General features: G+C 51.5%; 1 protein-coding gene across 3 annotated transcripts in view; it reads left to right on the top strand.

The window, feature by feature from the left end:
• SH3GL1 (SH3 domain containing GRB2 like 1, endophilin A2) overlaps nucleotides 1-21,014 on the top strand; it is a gene marked incomplete at its 5' end in the record, with an annotated part of 29,411 nt that overhangs the window by 5,708 nt on the left and 2,689 nt on the right. The window contains 7 exons of one of the 3 annotated variants that reach the window (XM_082010846.1): nucleotides 13,807-13,875; nucleotides 13,987-14,059; nucleotides 14,796-14,848; nucleotides 16,806-16,838; nucleotides 18,083-18,241; nucleotides 18,762-18,865; nucleotides 20,447-20,571. In XM_082010846.1, the coding sequence (XP_081866972.1) occupies nucleotides 13,807-13,875; nucleotides 13,987-14,059; nucleotides 14,796-14,848; nucleotides 16,806-16,838; nucleotides 18,083-18,241; nucleotides 18,762-18,865; nucleotides 20,447-20,571 (616 nt within the window). Of the gene's footprint in view, nucleotides 1-13,806; nucleotides 13,876-13,986; nucleotides 14,060-14,795; nucleotides 14,940-16,704; nucleotides 16,839-18,082; nucleotides 18,242-18,761; nucleotides 18,866-20,446; nucleotides 20,572-21,014 lie in introns of all 3 variants that reach the window. The other 2 variants (XM_082010844.1, XM_082010845.1) reach the window with 2 other exon arrangements.

The following is a 21,014-nucleotide window of genomic DNA, read 5'->3' as shown; positions in this document are numbered from 1 at the left end:
GCTCAAAGTTCCTTATCTATAACTGGGAATTTGGACTGGGGAGTCAAGGGATTTTTCTGATTCCTGCCAGCTTGACCTTCCTTCCCACAGCACTTGGTGGTTGGTCTATTAATATTAACCTTTGCTGGAGTCCCCTGCAGCCTCCCTGGTTTATCTCTCAATATTAATATGTTCCAGTGGCTGGAGGAAAGCTGGATCTGCTCGAGTGCAGTGTGACGACCTGCGTGCTCAGCTTGCCGGCCGGGGTCCGACCAGGAGGGAGGCGTATTCTGCACTTTGGCCACAACAACCCCATGCAACGCTACAGGCTTGGGGAGGAGTGGCTGGAGAGAAGCCCGGCAGAAAGGGACCTGGGGGTGCTGGTTGACAGCCGGCTGAACATGAGCCTGGCCTGTATCAGCACTAGTGTGGCCAGCAGGAGCAGGGCAGGGATCGTGCCCCTGTACTCGGCACTGGTGAGGCCGCAGCTTGAATCCCGTGTTCAGTTTTGGGCCCCTCACTACAAGAAGGATGTTGAGGTGCTGGAGCATGTCCAGAGAAGGGCAACGGAGCTGGGGAGGGGTCTGGAGCACAAGTCTGATGAGGAACAGCTGAGGGAACTGGGGGTGTTCAGTCTGGAGAACAGGAGGCTGAGGGGAGACCTTATCGCTCTCTACAACAACCTGAAAGGGGATTGTGGCGACGAGTCTCTTCTCCCAAGTAACTAGTGATAGAACAAGAGGAAATGGCCTCAAGTTGCGCCAGGGGAGGTTTAGACTGGATATTAGGAAAAATTTCTTTCCCGAGAGAGTGGTCAGGCATTGGCACAGGCTGCCCAGGGAGGTGGTGGAGTCACCATTTCTGGAAGTGTTCAAAAAACGTGTGGATGTGGCACTTCAGGACATGGTTTAGGGGACATGGTGGCACTGGATTAATGGTTGGACTTGATGATCTTGAAAGTCCTTTCCAACCTTAGTGATTCTGTGATTCTGTATTCGGCAGTAGCCGTCATCCTTGTCTGACACCCTGAAGCTTGCTGTTGCTGGGGATGGGTGTTTTAGTGATGCATGTGTTTGCAGAGCCACGTATGGCAGGTGAAAAAGCGGAGGAGGACGCATGTGCTCTGCTTTTCTTCCCCCTCTGAGTGAAGGGGACTAGACTTAAGCGCATGCCGCTTTAGCCTGGGTGATGATGACGACTGAATACTCGCAGAGACGCCTGCTGTCACATCGAGCTAAAATGCCGGCGTGCAGGATATTTTCATATGAACTCCCTCTCCTCTTCTTGCATGATTTGTTGTCGATGAAATGCCTGGCACAGCGACGTGCGGCTGGTTAATCATTGTCGGAGCAGAGCTGAGCAGCCCCATAATGGAGCAGTTTTCAGCTTTTCTCAGTATTGTTCAGCCTGTCTGGAGTCGCAGGCAGGGGATGGCTCGTGTCTCTGCATCGGTTACTTTGGCTTGGCCTCTTTTTATTCCCTTTTAAGATTGCTTTTGCAGCCATTGGGCTCTAATAGTAATGGGAACTCAGATTCTTGGAAGGCAGAGGCAGAAAACAGAGGTGGAAAACTTCAGCCTGCCGTACCCCGCTCTGTTTGCTCCCCTCCTCATTTCTGATGTCAAACAGGGAAAGTGTTATCCCGCATCTGCAGCTGGGGAAATCTGGGACGCAGGAAGGATACATGACTCAGGGCCGGGGGGGATCGTGCGGCTCTAGGAGTGCCGATTCCTCATCATCACCTCGCTCTGCGTGGCGATATCCGCCCATCTGCCTTGGGGCTTTCTGTCTAAAATTATTTATGTAACTATCTGTTTTCACCGGTTACGGGTGAACTATTGAAGGCAGCCGGTGCCATGGGGGATGGTTTCTGGATGCGGTGGAAGGAAATCCTTCCTCCCCCTTCTCCCTGCCAATACTTTCCTCCTGGGAAAGAGCAAAACAGGGATGAGATCAGGCAGGCTGGCTTGTAAAAGCTGATTCATTTCTTTAGCCCTTTTTTTTAATTTTTTTCCCTTTTCTCCCCCATCCCTACATATGCCAGTGCCCTTTGCCAGGGCTCGCAGCCCCATCCAAGCCCCGGGTGGTAAAACTGGAGGGACGGCAGCCCGTGCTGGGCACGGCAGCTCCTCCTGCCCGAGACTGCGGAAATACCGACATAAAAATCAAAACTGTGGGCTACCTCGGCGGGCTCGATGCTCCTCGGGAAGGGAATTTGTGTGCCGTGGGGTGTAAGGGGTTATTACAAGACCTGAGCCTGCGGAGAAGGCAGCTGGTGTGCAATGCTCCCAAGCAGGATCCCGAACTACGGAAAAGACGAGAAATAAAATAAATCCGTAATCCAGAAGGTGTGGGGTTTGTAATGCCAGCTGAACTCATTCACATGGAAACTCAGTGATGCATCTACAGACTGATCCTGTTTCATAAGACGGCCGCGTTGCAGAGGGCTGCGCTTGTGGTCCCTTCCATCTTTTTAATTGTGCTGATTAAATCATCAGCCCAAGCTGTGAAGTCAGGGGCCCGGAGCCGGAGTGTGTGGGAGGTTGCTCCTGTCAACAGGGGTGATGTTTCCTGTAGATCTGCTTGCTCCTGAGCTGTGTGTGTCCCCCCTGCCATGGCTGTGTCCCAGCCTTCCTCCCGGGGAGCGGAGTCATCTCCGTGCGGAGCCGAAGCGGATTGGGAAGGATCCAGGCTCCTCGGGCTGGGAAAGCCCCGCAGCGTCACGTAGCTTCTCTTTCCATAAGCTGCTGTGTGACATGACTTAGTGCAAGATTCAGCCCCTCTTGGCCTCTCCCTGTGATTGTAAAAGCGATAATTTATTTTATTTTTTAAAAAAAAAGGTTTCCTCTTCCCCTTGGCCCCCCCATCCCTTTAGTCAGCAATCCCATGGCTTTCAGGAATGGGTTCCTGTTGACAGGAAAGGGCCGTGTTTGGCTCAAGCCAGAGGGATAAACCAGCTGCTCGTGGGATCCTCTCCAGCAGCCGCGGGGTTTCGTTGCGGGTTGGGGGTTTGCCGATAGTGCCTGGGGGTGCTGGCGGGTGCTTCGACCTGCTGGAGTGCAAGTGGGGGCTCCCCATCGCGCCGGGGGGTCACAGTCCCCCCGAGGTCCTGGACCTGCCTCCTGCAGCAGATGGAGGGAGTCTGGGCTCTCTTGCTTCCAAGAAAAGCCTTCTAGCCCATGGCGTGTGTAATTAGCTTTGTTGCTGATACCTTATTAATAGAACTAGTCTTTTTTCTTTTGAAACCACTGGGAATTTTAGAATCTTCCTATCTCATATTAACTGGTTATTAATAAAGTTCATGATACTGTCACTAATTAGATTTTTTTTTTTGACAAGAAAAGCAAAGTTAAACGCATCTTCATAATGAAATTCTGTCTTTCAGACAGAAGATAAAATTTGCATGATTAAAGCTTTAAAGGGCTTTTTCTAATTGAGAAAATGCTTCATAATTCATCCTAGAGCTTGAAAACCAGGCTGTATCTTCTTGTTGGCCCAGACTTTATTCATCAGTGATAATTTATTAACTGCTTTCTTGACCAAATTTGTTTTGGCTTTACAGGACTAGCTATAATTAAACTTAATCCTGCCACCTTCATGACAAAAAAGGCAGAAAAATGGTGAACAATTACCTACGTATGAAGCAAATCCACTGTGTAAGAAGGTGCTGTTCTTGCCCAAAGGTGGTTTTTTTTTCCCCCGCCCTGGTTTTTCTTCGCTGCGTAGCTCCGTGGTGGAGCATTTAGAAAACATCTTGTTTGTTGGTGACTGGTGTCTGTGCGCATGCTTTTGCGTGGACTTAGGGGACATTGGGCACAAATCTGGAGCGCCAGATGTTGGTGTAGCTATTCTCACAGTAAAGCTGCTCCTAATTGTATTGGATGAATTTTAAAGACCAAGGGAGTCTGCACTTTTGTGCTTGACAGGAATAACGTAATCTAAGTGTTATTTATCAGAATTTCTGGTACACCTATTGCTCTGGCTGCAGGGCAGAAAGGCGGTAGTGATGCATCGATGGTGTCATCTGCAGAGGAAAAACAAATTGCCAAGTGCTGGCAGAGGGTTTTCACATTTAAACCTTTCTGAAATGAGTTTTAGCGAGCGGTTGTGACGCGCAGCAAGAAGAACGACGCGTCATCTTGCATGGGCTTGGAAGCACGACAGAGTACCTCGATGTGCAGAAGGCCCCTGTGCAGAACTTTCCAAACTTTCCAAACTTTGCAGGAGTTTGATCTGGTCCAGCACGCCGCTGCCGGACTGCTCCCAGCAGTCTTATGGCCGTCTGTTCCCTCGTTCCCGCTCCCGTTTTCCTTAGGATGCTGTGCTCTGGTCTGATAGTTGCTAAGCTTTTCCTAGTATTCAAATTAACAAGGAAAACCTGTATTTATAGTGTTCCCAATTATTTTTCTCCCTCTTTGATGTTTGTGTACATTGAGATATTGCTAGGTCCGTCCTGGAGTTTTTGCTTGGCCAACGCTGTCTGTGTTAAACGTGCTCTGCATGGGGCTCCCTCTGCCCCCTCCGAGTCAGGAAGAGGGTTTTTTGCCTTCCCTTTGATGGAGTGGAGCTCCTGCCTGAGCTCAGCACCTTTTTTGAGCTCCTTTCTGTCTGTAAACCTGCCTGGGAACTCACCTTGACTCTTCCCTGAACTCATTAACGCTGTCTGCTACCCAAAACAGAATGTAGCCATGACTAAACTTTTTAGGTAATTGCTCTACGTGTCCCATCAGCAAGTCCAGAGATTCTTCTGCCTCCTTCCCAGTTCCTTGATAGTCTCTGGGCTCTGTTGCCATTTTTTTTTTTTTTTTTTTTTGCTGGGTGATGCCAGTTGGTGTCATGTGCCCCGAGGAGGTTTTTTTTTTTCATCTGTCTTGGTTTGCACAGGAGCAGAAATCCTGCCTGCTGCTTTTTTGCAAGCTGTCCTGCAGCCGTGGTCTTTTCCCCAGGGACACACAGGTGTGGTAAGCCCTCGTGCTCCTTGGTTTTTTTCTTTTTTCCCTTGTTTTTTGTGAAATCCCAAGGAGCAGCGTGCGGGTGGACGGCTGGAGCTGATCCTCTGTACACTGACTGAAGGACAGGACTGTTGGGTGCTCTGCCTCGGTTTGTCATTGAAGCTTTGCAGAAGAGGAAACCGATGACTGCAGTGACTGGGAGGCACTTTTAGTGCTTTGTGCTTTTATATCCCATGTAATGAGTGGCTCCAAGTCTCAAATGCGAGGAGCTGCTCATCTTTTTCCCCTGGGTCTGCAGAGGTCGGGTGGAGTTGCTGAGGAATGATGGCTCAGCAGCTTTGCAAAAGTCAGGCTGTGATTCACTCAGGCTTTTCCGAGATCGGACATGGGGAGGTTGGGCAGGAAATCTGGATGCAAGGCAAATATTCCATGTTTCCCCTCGGTTTAGTGGACTTCCTCTGAATTGCTGGTAGTCACTGCAAGTGGGTGAGAAGGGCATTGCTGCAGGAGAGAGAAGAGCTGCAGCTTTTTTTCCTTACATGTTTTTGTTTTCCCTGTTAACTTGACCCAATTTTTTTTTTCCAGCTGAATAGAAATTATGTCTCATTTAGTACAGAGCATGCAAGAAGTAACTAATAATAGGAGAAAATATCTATGATGCAAATGGCCGTTGCTGACTGTCGGGAGGTGCCCCCTTCCTTGCAGCAGGAACCATTTCAAGCCTCTCCCTGCCGTGAGAGCTGAAACCTTTCTCCCCCAGGGTGGGTCTGCTTTTAAGGCAGCGTTGTGCTCTTTCGGCAGGCTGGCCCGTCCCCTGCTTGGTGTTAGCCAGGGCAAGCCGAGCTGTCGGCTTCTGCTCGGGGAGGGAATGAGGCACCGTCATTATCCTGCTGGAGGAGTGAGCTGGGAAAGCACCGAGACTAAGCACTGAGACGAGCACGGAGCTAAGAGCTTCATAAATGGGGATTGCAACCAGGATTTTAAATGCTGTCATGCTACAGACAAGGAAAGGACGACTCCCCCGAGCAAACAGGCAGCGGCTGCATTGCAGTGCATATGTACGCCCTTCTCCGGCCGGAGCTCTGTGAGTGTGACCTGCTGGCTGCTGCTTAAGTTACATTATTTTTTTTTAATTCGTGCTGTCCTCATTCCTCTGCGCCCATCTGCTGGATGGAGATGAGTCACTCGATAGTGCTTTGAGTAGATGATTTGACAGGTGGCTCCCTAGAAAGCTGTCTTTGCATGCGGCAGCTCTTTCTTTGCGGTTTCTATATCATAGGATTACAACCTGAGGTCACTTTGAAGGCTTTCTGCCTTGTCGGGAGGGAAGGGAGGGAGCTCTTCATTGTTCTAGGCTGACCTTCCTGCTCAAACTCAAGGCAATTCCTCCAGCGTTGGGTGGAGAGTGGATAGATCCCATCTCAGATGGTGAGGGGGTGGAAAGCTCAGTTTGTTTTTAGACACGTTTTCCTGGTGCACGTGTCTGGAGGCAGCGGAAGCACCTCTACGTGCCTTTGCACGAGTACATCGCTCGTGCTTGGGTGGCAAGTCTCAGACTGGCTCTCTTTGTGAAAGATGAGAACAAGAAAAATAAGGGAAAGTAAGTTCAGGAGAAGATTGAGAATTGGATAACAGAGTAAAAACACTCCTGTGAGCTCTTTAGCAGGGAGACCAGATACCTCAGGTGGCCAGTGGAGCCGTCAGGAGCCCCAAGACAGGGTAGATCAATGGTAGGGCTGATGTTAGGAGCCAGCAGCAGAGTCTTGCTTGGACGGGCAGGAGGACGAGAGCTTCGGCCGCCGTTCCTCTTTCTCTGGTTCGCTCTGCAGCCCAACGGGGATGTGAGAAATGGTGAGACGGTGTCTGTCGAGTCACATCCACCTTCTGTTTTTAGCTCTGCTGCGAACCTGCTCTTGACAGTAGGCAAATCTCTTCCTCTCATATTCTTTCCTCTAGCACTTGTCGGTCTTCTCACCTTAGAGTGGCAGATTTTGGGGTGAGAAAGTCCAGTGGGTGCAACAGTGCTAAGCCTTGCGAGGACTGCGGAGCTGCTGAGTGCCCCCATTGCCCTGGCTATTTGGAGCATGGGGATTTGCTGGGAAAACATGCCTTGCTCTTGGTTACAAGGCTAGTGGTAATTGTTCATCCCCTATTTCACACAATAAATGCTTGGATGTGTTTTCTTCTCCTTAAAGTAGGTCAGAAGTTGCTCAGACTAGCCTGTGCTTTGCTGTGGGCGTGCCAATCTCTCCTTAAACTGGGGTGTCTGCTGCCTCTCAGCAGCGTCCTTCCTTAAGAAAGGATGCTTTCCGTTTTTAATTTAAAAAAAAAAGAAAAAAAGCTTAAAAGCCTTTAAGGAGGCAGAATACAGTCAGATCCACAAAGCTAACGTGAGCAGAAGGAACTGGAGGCTGGCTGGGGAGAAAAGGGGTGTGCACAGTGTTAAAACCCTCGGTGGGTTTGCATCAGCCGCTCCACAGGAACTGGCCGGTCCTCTCTTCCCAGCTCCAGCCCTGCGTGCTTGCTGCCTTTGCTGGCCGGGAGCTGGAGATGTACCCAAAATGGCGAGGCCTTGACATGACGGATGCTCTGGATCCCAACTGGTGTCTGCTGTCGGACCAGCACCTTCCAGTCTTGTCTTGTTTCCAAGGATTACATCGGGAAGGTGACAATTAACTTTTAATGAGACACTCTGGCACGGACGGACAGCACATCAGAGCTCAGACATCTGCGGGGGATTGCCGTCGGCCTTGAGACACCTCCCAGTACAAGCTGGTTCTGCAAGGAGCCTTTGCGGTGACAGAGAGGTGCGAGGTGCTCGCGGAGGACCCCCAGGTGTTTTCCAGGCGCTGCAGCTGAGTGTCAGCACTGCTGAGCTCCTGCCTCTCCCAGGCACGCTGTTAGAAGCGGAGTGTGTTTCGAGGAGGCTTTTTTGGGGCTCTGCGGCGCTGCCATTGCCAGGTCCCACTGACTGCAGCCCAGTGACTAAACCCATTTACTACCCGTCTATTTTATAGCTTAAATACACACGCGGCGACAGAGTAAATTGTCGCGTTGGCTCCGTGGAGCTGCGAGCGCCCAGCTGCCTCTTACACTGTGATGATAAAGCTACTGGTGAAGATGACCAAAAATTGCACTTAATGCCAGGGGAGTCACGCCTTGCTGAGCTGGAGCAGTGGCCATGGCTTTATTTAGCATTTATGGAGCAGCCCATAGACCTGTGCTACTGGGCACGACTGAAACTGGGCACCAGTGATCCCAGTTAGCCCTGGTTTTCCTTCATGGCTGCTTCTGCGTGTCTCTATCCAGGCTGTCGGGTTACGCTCAAGCCCTCTTCATCTGGGGTTGAAAGTGTTTACAGCACCTTTTTTAATTATTTTGTGGGCTGGCTTTTTCCACTGGACTTGTTTTTTCCTGATGAAGGCAGCCAGGTTAGAGCTGCTTGTCTTGTTTGCTCGTCTGAGGGTTTTTTTTATTTCTTGAAGGGAACTTTCTGTTGGGAGGCAAAGTGTGGCGGGGAGGAAGAGGAAGGCTTTGATACGCCAACATCTGGAGGATAAGGTTTTTATTCTACTGTGGGCAACTGTTTTGAATGCAAGGGTGGCGTATGTTTGATGTATTATAAATAGGACTGACTGTTTGCTCTGGAAAAAGAAAGCAAGTTTAAAAAAAAAAAAGGTTTTGTGTTTCTCTTGGTGTGTTTTGCTTGTTTGAGGCTGAGGGAGTTGGGGATAATTTCCTGTTTTAAAGAATGAAAAAGCTAAAGAGCAGAATATCAAAGTCAGGTATGTAAAGTCCCATGGGAAAGCTGCTTATTAGCAGAAAATGACACCAACTTATGCCTCCCATATCCGCAGGTTGGGCAGATGAGGATCCGCGGGGTGGGGTGTGCTGCAAATCTGCCCTCCTCTGGGTTCCGAGGTGCCTTGCAGGCACTCCTTGGCTGGGGCAGGTTTGGCTGATGGCTTCTTCCCTCTCAGTTTGTTATGAATTTTGCTGATGATGCTGTGCTAAAAAAAAAAAAAAAAAAATCTCCTTTTTCTTTTTTTTCTATGCATCTTTCACCCCTCTGCCAACAGCAGCCGCCAGGAGCGACGCAGCCAGGCCACGGAGCAGAACGGCCCACCCCGTTGCTCCTAGCTGGGGCTGCCCATCTCTTCTCGGGGAGCAGCTTCATCTACTGCTCGCAAAACCTCTCCCCATCTTCTACACTCCTAAATATATCCAGGCATATCCTGGCCAAACACACCTGCTGCTTGGCAAAACATGCGGGGCACGGCCCTGTGCTCCTGGCAGGAATGTTAATGGGGTTGATGCTGCAGCCAGCAACGAGGGAAACACAGCTTTGGGGTGGGAGCGGGTGTGTCAGGGTCCTTCTCCAGCCCTTTGGGTTCTGTTTCGGTTTCGGTGACGGCGTGGGCAGCACCAGGTGACTGATACCCGTCTATCTGATTCATCTGCTTCATGTAAGGATGTCCAGTGCGGTATAGCAAGGGATGGATGCTCCGGTTTATTTACTGCCACTTGTCCTGGAGCTGGCGGTAGAACAGATGAGATGAAGGAATGGTGGGTTTTGAGGAGAGGCATGTGGATTTTGTGTCCTAAGTTGGGAACGGCTGCTCAGCCCTCCCTTGTTTCTCTCCTGCTCCCAGCTGTAAAAGAGAAGCCCTCTTCATCGCGCCTTTCTTCCCCCTGTGTGTACACATACCATTCCTGCCTCTCCCCGTAGCCAACCTCCTGCCGCAGTAATCAGTTTAAACAATAGGTCTTTCACTTCCGAAGATCTTCCAGCACGCGCAGCCCTTCGGTGGGTTTTGGACAGCAAGGGGAAGCTGGATATTGTTCGTGTTCCCACGCCCCTGCGAAGGAAGCCGATGGAAGCCCCCATGAGTGGATGCTCTTTAAAATGAGGTTGCAGAAAACGGCAAAGCATGGTCGGGAGCAGCCCGTCGGAGGCAAGAAGTGGCCGTATCTCACCCCGCTGGGTTAGTTCTCCTGCAGATGAAGCAGGCTGGCTGCCGTGCTCCTGGTGATGCTCGCTGGGGTGAGAGCCGCTGCACCCCAGCACGGTGCAGGAGCCCTGCACCTACTCTCTGATCTCAGGTCGGAGCTATCTAGGGCATATCTTAACTGCCGGTATCCTTTTAATTAAACATGGATGGGAAGCAAGGGATTGATTTCTGGCTTCTCTGTTGGAGTCTGCGTGCACCAGCTGCTTTGGCCCTCTTCCCCCTCCCTGCGGCGTGGTTTGGTTGGGATGCCAGGTAAACAGCCGCCCTGTTTTGAAGCAGTTTTGTCTCGCTGGGCTCTGACACCCAACTATATTGTCTTGTGCTAATATTTGCTCTAGAAAGCATTTGGCTTCGGCTGCTGTGGCAGCGCAGCCGAGGGCTTTTGCTCTGTTGCTGCGCCCCGCTCCTCTCTCTGAGTTGCGGCAGGGCTTGCTTCAGGTTTAACGATTTAGGATCTGTCCCACCCTGGCAGGGCTGGGAGATAAAGAAACCGGAGAGTATAGACTTGTTCTCATCTTTCACGCCGAGCCAGCTGATGTGCTTCAACATGAGCCTGCAAGAGAGTATTTGGGCCACTGAATTCTGTTAAGGACTTCCATGTCTTGCCTTGCCAGTCTTCTCCCTGGCTTCACATCCGCCTGGTTGCAGTGCTTGTGAGTGGTTAGGTCCCCAGCCAGGGGAAGACAGACGTGTCCTGAGTCTTCTCCTGGCTGCTCAAGAAATAAGTGCAGAAGAATCATCACCACATCCTCAAAAAAGCCCCCGAGCCGCTCTGTGGGGGCAGCTGTGCTGGGTTGTGACACCAGCAGCATTTCACCAACCATCTTACGGTTTCCTTGGGCCAAGCTGGACCCTACAAGCAACGTGTGGACGCTCCCCGCAAGCAAAGGGTGAGCTTCCTGCTGAACTTAATGCTCCCCTGAGAAAGGCAGCCGCCTCCTTGCCAGCCTTCGCAGGCTCTTCGCAGACAGCGCGACGAGATGCACGATGTGGCACTCGGAAACTTGGCTCCCAGGCACGTCGTGAAGCTCTAGGTTAAACAAGGAGCCAGCGAGGGCTTCTTCTGGCTCGTGTCTCGGCTAGCATCGTGGGGGAATTTGCATTAGTTTGTCTCCCTGCCTGACAGATTCGGGAGCGTGGGGATAGGATGGAGCCGCTGCGGATGGCACAGTCTCTCCTTCTTTCCTCCCGTGATGAAGCCTCCCAGTTTAATTAGAGCCAGCAGGGAGAGAACCTCAATCTTATTATTCCTTCGCAGCAGGAATCCAGTAGCATTTCTTGGATGTCAAAAGGAGGATTAAATTAGTCTGCAAGTGAGATTTTTTTTTTTTTTCTCCTTCACATCTCTTGGCTCTCTGGGAGGGTGTTAAGCCTCCAAAATCACTGTGGTGATCAATGCCTTTGACATGGCATGCAGTCCCTGATTACAGCAGAGCTCCCTGCCAGAGGTGTTATTTGCAGCTTTCTGGGCTGCAAATCCGTGGGTGGGTGGGTGAGTGGAGAAAAGTGGGAATGGAACTGCTTGGGATAATTGTACCCTTCCCAGGTGTATTAACAAACAAAGGAGGTTTCTGGAGGTGCCACCTTTGCGAAACTGATCCGTGCCCCTTTCCGGCTGCCGAGGTTGAGGGACTTTTGGCAGGGGACAGGCGATGGCAGCTTAGGAGCGAGCCTTGCTCTGCTGAGCTTGCCCTGCAACTGCTTCCCGGGGTATTTTTCTACACTCGGTGCATCTAGAGAGGAACGTGTACCTCCCCAGCTCAGAGCCGGCTTGCCGGGGTGGGTGCTGGCACCCCAAGCTCTGCAGAGCAGGCATCCCCAAAAAAGCAAGAAATCAAGCTCAGAGCGATTGCCCGTCTGCAGGCGGCTGTGGGGCAATAATATCCCTTTTGGGCCTCTTCTGTGCACTCGCCGGACACGGCACGGCAGGGCACAGGGCTGGGCCATCCCGCCACGCTCTCGCTAGGACCTGTGGACCTGTGAAGACTTTATCTGCGGAGTTAAGCAGGAGAACTAAATCCAGAGCTTAGCTGGGTGAACCAGGAGAGCAGCAACCCTTTCCCCCAGCGTCTAAATGTCAAGGGTGAACTACAGCACTCCCTCTTTGGCATCTCGGGTCCTCTGCTGAACCTCCCACAGAAGAAAAAAAGGCTTCCCCTGGTGCAGTGAGGCCCCGAGAGGCTCTTGCCTCGTTTTTCAACCTCGTTGAACCATCGTTTTGGCCCTGCAGTGACAGATGCTGCGCAGCTCCGTGCTGGGCGGTCTGTTAGAAGAGCTCGCCGTGCTCCCCAGCCTCTTGTCTGCAATGTCTGCGCTGCCTCGGCAGCCTTGAACGGTTGCTGGTGTCTCCTCGCTGAGGTGCAAGAAGTTTATCAGCCGTGGCTGTGCTCTAAACGATGTTTGTGCTCAGCACCAGAGCTGGGCACTTGGCGTACCAAGGGTCTTTGAATATGTGTATTATTTTTTTCCTCTCTATTTTGGGGTCTGGAAACGGGATTTTGCTGAAACGCTGAAGGTCGTCGTCTTCTTTGTAATAAAAAGCATTTCTTCTGCATGTCCTGCTTGGTAATTTGATTTTTTGGGGGCTGAGCAGGCAGGGCTTTTGTCTCCGAGTGCTTTTGATGCTGGAGGAGTACCTAAAGGGGTTTTTCCCCCCTCCTCTTCCTCAAAAAAAGTAAGAAACCATTTTGAATCCCTGTGGGAGCAGGAGGCTTCCAGAGGAAGAAAGACTTGATAAAAATCAAGTATTTGATGTTGAACTAAACAAACCTGTATTGTTCGTCCAGAAGTGGAGTTTTGACTACAAACAGGAGAAATCCTGGCAATGCTCCGCGGCAAGCGCTTGGGAGTCAGCGCCTGTTTCCTAGACCACTTTTGATGTCTGTATAGGTAATTTGCTGTCCATTTGCACCAGTTTGGGGCAAGATAATCACTTAATTTTGGCCGATCTATATGTCCTGCATCCCCAGACGCTGCTACTTGCTTTGCCTCACCGGCATGGGGCTGGGAAGGAAACGTTCCTCTTTTTGGGCTGCAGGGAAGGACACTTTTAGTGTGGATTTAACAAGGCCCTTCTTACCTTTCAGCTCGAGCAGTTCAATGGTGAGGTTTAGGGTGCAGTGGTCTTTTCTTAGACCAAGTGATATTTAGAAGAAAGCTGATAAACCCTTCACACAAATAGCCAAAAGCAGCGCTGTCTCTGCAGCTTGTCAAACATCTCACCTTTTCACTAGTTTTAGAACAGGGGTCAGAGACGCTTTGATAAATGAATTTGAAAACTTTATTGTAGCTTCTACAGATCTCTTTATCCTCCACTTACAAAGGATTCAAACCCCTGTGGCCCAGATCCTGAGCTTCTCCAGCATTTCCCCTAGGAGTGATGGTTTAGGGCTTTGAGAGGTTTCTGCTCTCTCCAGACTCTGTTCGTGCGCTCGCTGCTGTGAGCAGAGCGTGCTCGTTTCCCCTTGACTTGGGTTTTGCTGTGTGTGAAACTGAAGCCTTGGCTCAAAATGGAGTTGAGAGACGATTCTGCTCCTTGCTTTTTCCAGCAAGCATTGGAGTTGGAGTCGTGTGGTGTGATTTAAGGAGCCGCAGAGCTTCTGTTGGGTGAGGAATATCCTGACTGAGCTGTGGTAGGAGCTGTTGAGGGTAGGAGATGCTTGGATTCTTAGTGGGGCAGCGTTAGCAGAGCGCCATGTCTTTTTAATGCGTTTTGGGATATTCCTGCCACCTCCTTTCTCTTGCAGATGCTGTCTGGACCACCCCTCTTCCCTTTCTGTCCCAGGGACTTACTGCATGAGGTATAAGGAGCTTTAAGGAGTTACTACAGCGTCTGATATCTCCTCCCTTGTTCTTTTTCTGCAGCTGGTCAGCGAGAAGGTTGGAGGAGCTGAAGGGACCAAGCTAGACGATGACTTCAAGGAAATGGAAAAGGTGAGTAGGAACAAGAGAAAGGTCTAAAATCACCCATGTAACTCCTCTGTGACCTTGCCAAAGCCCTGAGCTGATCTTCACTGCCACTGGGTCATCTTGTCTTTCCCACAGAAAGTGGACCTGACCAGCAAGGCAGTTACAGAAGTACTGACCAGAACAATAGAGTACCTCCAGCCGAACCCGGGTGAGTGCCTGGACCTCTCCTGTCCCCTTCCCTTTGCTTCTCAGTTTTCCAGGGAAACAGTCAAAGGAGGCAGAGACATCAGGGGCTTTTTGGCCCTGAGATATTGGTCACCAGCCCACGTTCGAGGTTGGGCATGCTGTCTCCCTTGACCAGAGGTGTGCTGGGCCGCCTTGAACGTGTGTCCGTCCTACGGCCTCGCTGACTCAGCTGGCAGGGTCTGGCTCTTGACTCGCTGATGCTTTGCAACTCAGGTGAAGATCCAGATTGCCCTCTTGGCTGTTTCTGGGCTCTAAGGCGCTGCTGTTGCTGTTGAACAGTGAAAGAACAGACGTCTTTCACCTTGGACCTAGAGAGGCTCTGAAGGGGACCCTTTTTCTGGAGTTGTCCAGAAAAAGTGGCGTCTCTGGGCTGGGAAGGGGTGGCTGGCTTTGTAGGCATCGCCTCTGGAGCCTGCTGTCCTGTGTGCTTCCAGCCAGCTCATTCAGAGAGCACTCCAGGGGCTATGGGATGGCTGGGGAAACTCCTTTGGCCTTCACTGGCGAGCTGTGGGGAACTATTTTTGCTTGCTGTCTTGGAAAAGAAACTTCTCTTTTCGTAGCAAATGATATTTCTGGTCGATGAAGACAATAGGGCTTCTTGGCTTTGGGTGTAGCTTTAAAAAAAAGCTGGCAGTGGCCAGCAGCTGCTGGCCAAGTCCAAGTAATTGCAAACACGGCTGTGGCTGTTTCTGTGCCAGCTTCCAGAGCCAAGCTAACCATGCTCAACACGATGTCAAAGATCCGCGGGCAAGTGAAGAACCCCGGCTACCCGCAGTCGGAAGGGCTCCTGGGGGAGAGCATGATCCGATACGGCAAGGAGCTGGGCGAGGACTCCAACTTCGGTGAGTGCCCCATTGGGCCAGCTCTCCCTAGGAGCGTGTGGATGAGGTGGCTAAGGCTGCTGCCAAATTCCCAAGCTGTTATTCTAAATTCTGGAAGGGCTGTGTGACCCTTTGCATCACCTACCAGTACTGGGAGCTCTTAAAAGAGGTTCAAAGGCTTCCACCCTGGGTGACAGGGAAGGGGCGAGCAGACCCCAAGCATCCTGGATCCCAATCCATGGCATCACATGCAAAACCACCTCTTAACTCGTTCTTATTAAACGCTGAGATAAATTTGTGTGTAGGAAAAAATGCTTCCTTGCTTCTAAACTGAACAATGGTGACGTGGAAACTAGATTGAGCGAGATGCGGAGTCTTACGGTGCAGTTTCCAGCTAGAGCTTTGCGATAGGGAGGCTGTAGCCAAGAAATCTTTTTGCGTGGCGATTTCTCATAACCACGTGTGACTTGCAGGGAGGAGGGGGGTGAAGCCTTTTGGTGACATCAATTTTAATCCACTAAAACATCAGCCTGCGCACGTGACAGACTCGGTACAGTGCACAGCTGTCTGATGGCTTCCAGCACAGGGAGGAGCCTTCTTGCCTCAGGAAAATTAAAAAGCTCTGGCTACTTTGTGGGAGTGACAAAAAGATTCTCGAGAGTGTCTCTGGCCAACTCGGAGCCCTGCATTTCTCTTGGCTTGCAGGAACCAGAGTTGTTACAGAGAGCAAGGGGGAAGGAAGTTTTTAGAAGAACACATCAAACCTGATTTCCTTTAATAGCCTCTCTTTAAAGGAACGCTTAACTTGATAATTTTCTGTGTTAGTACTTCATCTCTCCCTAGGACATGTTCTCTAGAGTTATCATAAGTGAAATAACTCTTCTTGTACAATTTTTTTCCAGCTGGACAGTAGAGTGGTGTTTTCACTTTACCCTTTATGTCACTTGTATATTCTCCTGTGCTAATGTAGTGCTGAAATGGTTGGTTTGCCAAAGCTGCACAGGAATAATTTAATCTATAAATGGTTTCCACTGGAATAAAAAGCCACGACTAAAAATGCTTCGCTGCAAGTCCCTCTGCCTTAGCTGCCATTGTGGCAGGAGCCTTAGAGAAGCATGAAACTAAATAGGTTTCAATAAGTAACTTTGAGCTCTCTAATTCAGAGGGAAGGAGAAGGGATAAGGTTGGTCCCGTAGAGGTTAGTGTCTAAAATGAATAAAAGGCTGCAGGTTTGCTGCCAGCATCTGGGGAAGCTTGAAAAGTTGGTCAGAGCGCTTGGGGATTAAAATTGTCTGAACAAAAGGATAACCAGGCTGGATCATACCAAACGCGCCTCTGCCCCGGGCTGCTCTTGCCAGCAGTGGCCAAGGAGCAGAGCGAGGTTAAAGCACCGCGTGGCCAATTAGCAGCTCAGTAACTCCCTGAGCTAACGGGGAGTTTAAAAATACTGCTTTTAAAAATATTTTTACCTTTCCCTTCCTCTGTGTAGCTGGTAGAGATTGTTCCTGTTTTTTGAAGGAAAAAAATGAAAGACGTTAGCAAAGTGCCTTGTGCGGAGTCAGTACCAACAGGCAGCTGCCCGCTCTCGCGCTGGGCACCGCGCGCTCCGTGCCGGGCTCGGAGATTTGCTCCAGCCAGAAACATGGGGGCACTGGGTGGGGGACGGAGCTTGCACACGCTGGGTGTCTTGGCAGAATGGCTCTGCATGCAGCTGCCACAGACTTCGGCTCTGTTTAACTGGCTGGCCCCTTCTCCCTTCCTCTTCCCTTCCTTTTCTCACTCGAAGGCGACGCGCTTCTTGATGCTGGCGAATCTATGAAGCGGTTGGCTGAAGTGAAGGACTCGCTGGATATTGAAGTCAAACAAAATTTTATTGATCCCCTCCAGAACCTGTGTGACAAAGACCTGAAAGAGATCCAGGTAAAGAGCTCGCTGTTTTTCTCTCCTCCTTATCTCTCTCGTTTCTGGCCTCTCCTGGCTATTAGTGCATGTCACCGCTTGCTCTGTCGTGGTGGGAACCAAGGACCTGCGTAGGTGTCGGGTCTGTTCCCCTGCGCTTTGTGTGCCTTCTCTCCCCACATTCACTAGTATTGCCTCCCTGCTCAGCACCGCTGCTGCTACTGCTCCTGAGCAGCTCGTAGGGCTGAAGGCAGGTCTGAATGGTTCTTCATTTACCGTGTTTTATGGAGGGTGCTGCGGGAGTTCGTCCCGACACACGTTCTGGGCTTGCTGAATTTGGTATTTCGTGCTGTGAGCTCCCAACCATGTTACATTTGGGCTGCCTGGCATTAAACTTCACAGTGTTATTTACAGCTGTTGGCTCTATTCCGTTAGCAGCCTGGATCCTATAACACAACTTCCAAACTATGAGCAAGCTTCCCTCTAGGTCTGTTACGCAGCATCTCAAGAAGGCCCTTCGGTGTCTCGCTGGGGAGACGCAGAGCTTGGTAGCTACCGCAGAGACAAGTCCATGCAAGGCACAGCGAGGCTTTTTAACAGGATCCATCCCAACCTGTAACTCACAAGGCAGCTCTCTCACGTGAATTTTTTGCTTACAGTGATGTCCCAGATAAAATAACCACCAACTACTGTTTCAGTACTTACCTGTACTCCAATTCCGCAGGCTGCCATAGAGCTGATTTAAACTAAGCGGCCAGGGGATGCAAACACCCAGAACCTGCATCACAATTCCTGATCTCCAGAGATCCCTGTCACTCCTGGGGAGCTGAAAGTAGTGGGCCAACTCTTCCATCTTCCCAAAAAGCTTGCATGGGGAACAGACCGAGGCTGCTCCCTGCAGTGTTTTCCCCCAGCTCTCAGCTGGAAGGGGGTGAAATCATATTGCCATGCCAATTTGTTGAGAGTTTTTTCTTAGTAAAAAGCCACGGCAGTCATCCTCTGCCAAGCTGAGTTCGGACAGTCCACTCACTCCTCCTGGTCGGCTCGCAGCAGCCCCGCCTTGCAGCTCTCCATCATGTCCTGGAGCCTCGCCCGAGGCTGAATAAAGGTGGGAGCCACAAAAGCGTGTGCTCCAAGATCAAGTTTCTGAGACGAATGAACTTGGCCTGTAACTAGAGCTGCCCTCCCAGCAGGAGCGCTTGGCTGCTCCCAGTCTCTGGCTTTTCCTTCTTTTCCTTTGCTGTTCATAACCATTCTCTTCCCAGCACCATCTCAAGAAGCTGGAAGGCAGACGCTTGGATTTTGACTACAAGAAGAAACGACAGGGCAAAATCCCCGATGAGGAACTTCGACAGGCCATGGAGAAATTTGAAGAGTCCAAGGAAGTAGCGGAGACCAGTATGCACAACCTCCTAGAAACTGATGTGAGTCCGTGGGGGCTGAGCTGCCGGCTGGGTTGTGTGTTTCTGTGTACACGAGGGTGGGATCTCTCAAGGGACGCTGAAGTTAGACGCTAATTTCCACTCTCGTTTTTGCAAGTGTGGTTTTGCTCTCTGAAAACCCAGATCTGAGTGCCCAGCACGTGGCTTGGCAGGCCTCTCATCCTTTCTGTAGCCTCTCTTGCTGATCCAGCTCTTGGCCAGAGGAGAGGCTGTGGCTTGTACCAGTACAGGTCTTTTCTCAATGTGCTGGTGGGAGTCAGTTTGGGCAGGTAACGCAGGTTACTTAGGAACCGAACAGTTAGCGAAGCCCAGAGAGCGGTAGGAGGTGTCCCCTGTCCTTCTGAGTCTCGGTCAGTGCCTGACCTCTGTTGTCTGAAATCCCAAACCTTCTCCTCATCTCCCTGGGGAAGTTGCCTTTCATACATGTTCCCCTACGTACAACAAGGGAGTCTCCTGGCAGCTGGGGAGAGCCATTCATCCCACCTCGGTGTGATTCTCGCAGATCGAGCAGGTGAGCCAGCTCTCAGCCTTGGTGGACGCCCAGCTGGACTACCACAGGCAGGCGGTGCAGATCCTGGATGAGCTGGCAGAAAAACTCAAACGCAGGTGAGTCCCAGGGTGCTGCTGGCACTCTCAGCCACAAGCTCTCCCTGTCATACTTGTCTGTAAATACCTGACCATCCCACTAAATCGATATCCTGGTGTTAAAGCTGCTTCTTGCAATCACTAGAGCTTCAATCCAAACCTTCAGGTTGGAGGGGAGCGATCCCAGCTGCACAACCCACTTTCAACGATGGGCACATTCTGACATCTGAAACAAAACCTCTGTGCTTGTGCCATGGGCAGCTGGTCTCTGCTGGGCTGAATCGGGGCGTGCTGCTCCCAGGGAGGCTGGAGTTGAATTTGGCAGGGGTGGAGAAGAAGAATGAAATCCCCTTCACACCAGCGCTCACGGCTCCTTGCTTTGTGGGCGTTGAGCGTGGGAGCATCCCCCAAGAAGTGCCTTTTGGCCAGACCCAGAATCAAGTCAGAAGCTGCATCATGCTGAGGGAGCAGACAAGCTCATATGTCACGAGCTGGACATGCCTGTCACCCTGTGTCCCCTGGAACCGCCTCTTTGTGCCCTTCGCTTCAGCTGTGGTTACGGAGGGTACCTGGACATTGGCTATGGTTGTGGTCCAGAAAGGTCCGTGTCAAGGGCTCCCAGTTGCTCTGAAGTCTGGAAAGCGAATGCAGTGTGGTGGGCATGATGTGGTGGCCGCAAGCCAGTGGAAGAGCACCTATGTCCCCTCCTTAAAGGGGGGCATCTGTGGAGCCGCCACCAGAGCCCTCATTTTCCGGCTCTTCCTTCTGTCCCTCCCGGTACACCCTGCCGCCGATGCGGCACTGCCACGCGTGCTCTGGCGTTCTGAGCCACGTGAGTTGGTGAGAGGCAGAGGAGTGTCTTGCACACAGGAGCAGGGAGAGCCGCAGAGCTGCCTGGTCTTGCTGCTCTCCCTGCCCCTCCTTGGGTGCCTGACCTTTGCAGCAGCCCCGGGGAACGTGTGGTTGCTGCCAAGGTGCCAAGAAACACAGACGTGCTTTTTGAAATACCAAGCGAGCTGGTTCCCATGACTGCTGTGGCTTGCACAGGCGTTCCTCCTGCTGCTCTGTCTCACCTGAGCGAGCATCTCGCCAAACCCTGGCTGAGGAAGGAGAGGTGGCTTCGTTGCATCTGGGGCTTCCCTGCGGAGCCGGGGACACGTCTTCCTCCACTTGGCGCAGGGTGGCTTGGGCAGAGCTGGGGCAGCCCGTCCGCTTCTCGGGGCAATTTGGTGGTGCTGCCCTGCTCTTCTTTCCGCGTAGAAGAAACTGCTGAGTGGATCCTGCGTCTGGTTTGAATTAAGAAGAGCTGGGAGGATCCTGCCAAGTGCGAGCTTTCGAACTGTAGCACGAGTGTCCTCTGCTGGCCTGAATTGCCTGGGACACCTCCGTAGCAAAGCCTGGGGCATGTGGCCCTCTCTGAGGGCCAGGTCCCAAACCCTGGGCAAGATCATCTTCAAAACGCCCCAGCACAGAGGTTGTGCAGATCCTTGTCTACAAACCAATTTGCTCCCCTGCATAGCCCCTGAGGAACATAAGTATCATGTTGATCTCATCATATTCTGTTTCGTATTTCAGTTTATCCACATTTTTTCCTTCTTCCAGAATGAGGGAGGCCTCCTCACGTCCCAAGAGGGAATACAAGCCCAAACCCAGGGAGACATATGACTTTGGAGACCCTGACCAATCTAATGGGGGCTTCTCTTGCAATCCTACCCCCAAAGTCTCAGGTAAAGTTGTCCTGTGCGTGTGCACACGCAGGCGCCTCTGGAGCAGCCTCCTGGGGCTGGAGGGGAACTGCTCTGCCTGGAAAGGATGTTTCTGGTGTGCTGGATGTGCCTGCACGAGCTGGTGGCTCTGAAAAATGTCAGAAATGCCTCTGGACTCAGGCTGTTTTCTCTTGGGGCCCAGCAGCCTTTGTTTATATTGGCTCTGGGGACGTCCCAGCGGGATCCCCAGCCCGTGCCGCTCACCTGTGGTGCCCAGTCAGCGCCAGCAGTGGCACGCAGGAAAAATGAAGCATCTCTCACTCCCTCCCCATCTTCCATCACGCTGCATTCGTCCCTCCCTGGTCCCGGCGAGGCAGGCGTGTTTCTAACACAGCACGTGGGCTGCCTTGTTTCTCCTAACAGACCCTCCCTTTGGACCCTGCCTTTCCCTCTCTCCAGTTTGC

The sequence above is a fragment of the Phaethon aethereus genome (genome assembly GCF_964289735.1).
Source record: "Phaethon aethereus genome assembly, chromosome: 26".
Lineage (NCBI taxonomy): Eukaryota > Metazoa > Chordata > Aves > Phaethontiformes > Phaethontidae > Phaethon > Phaethon aethereus.
Note: the sequence above shows the minus strand (reverse complement) of the source record. Positions and strands in the feature narration are given on the sequence as shown.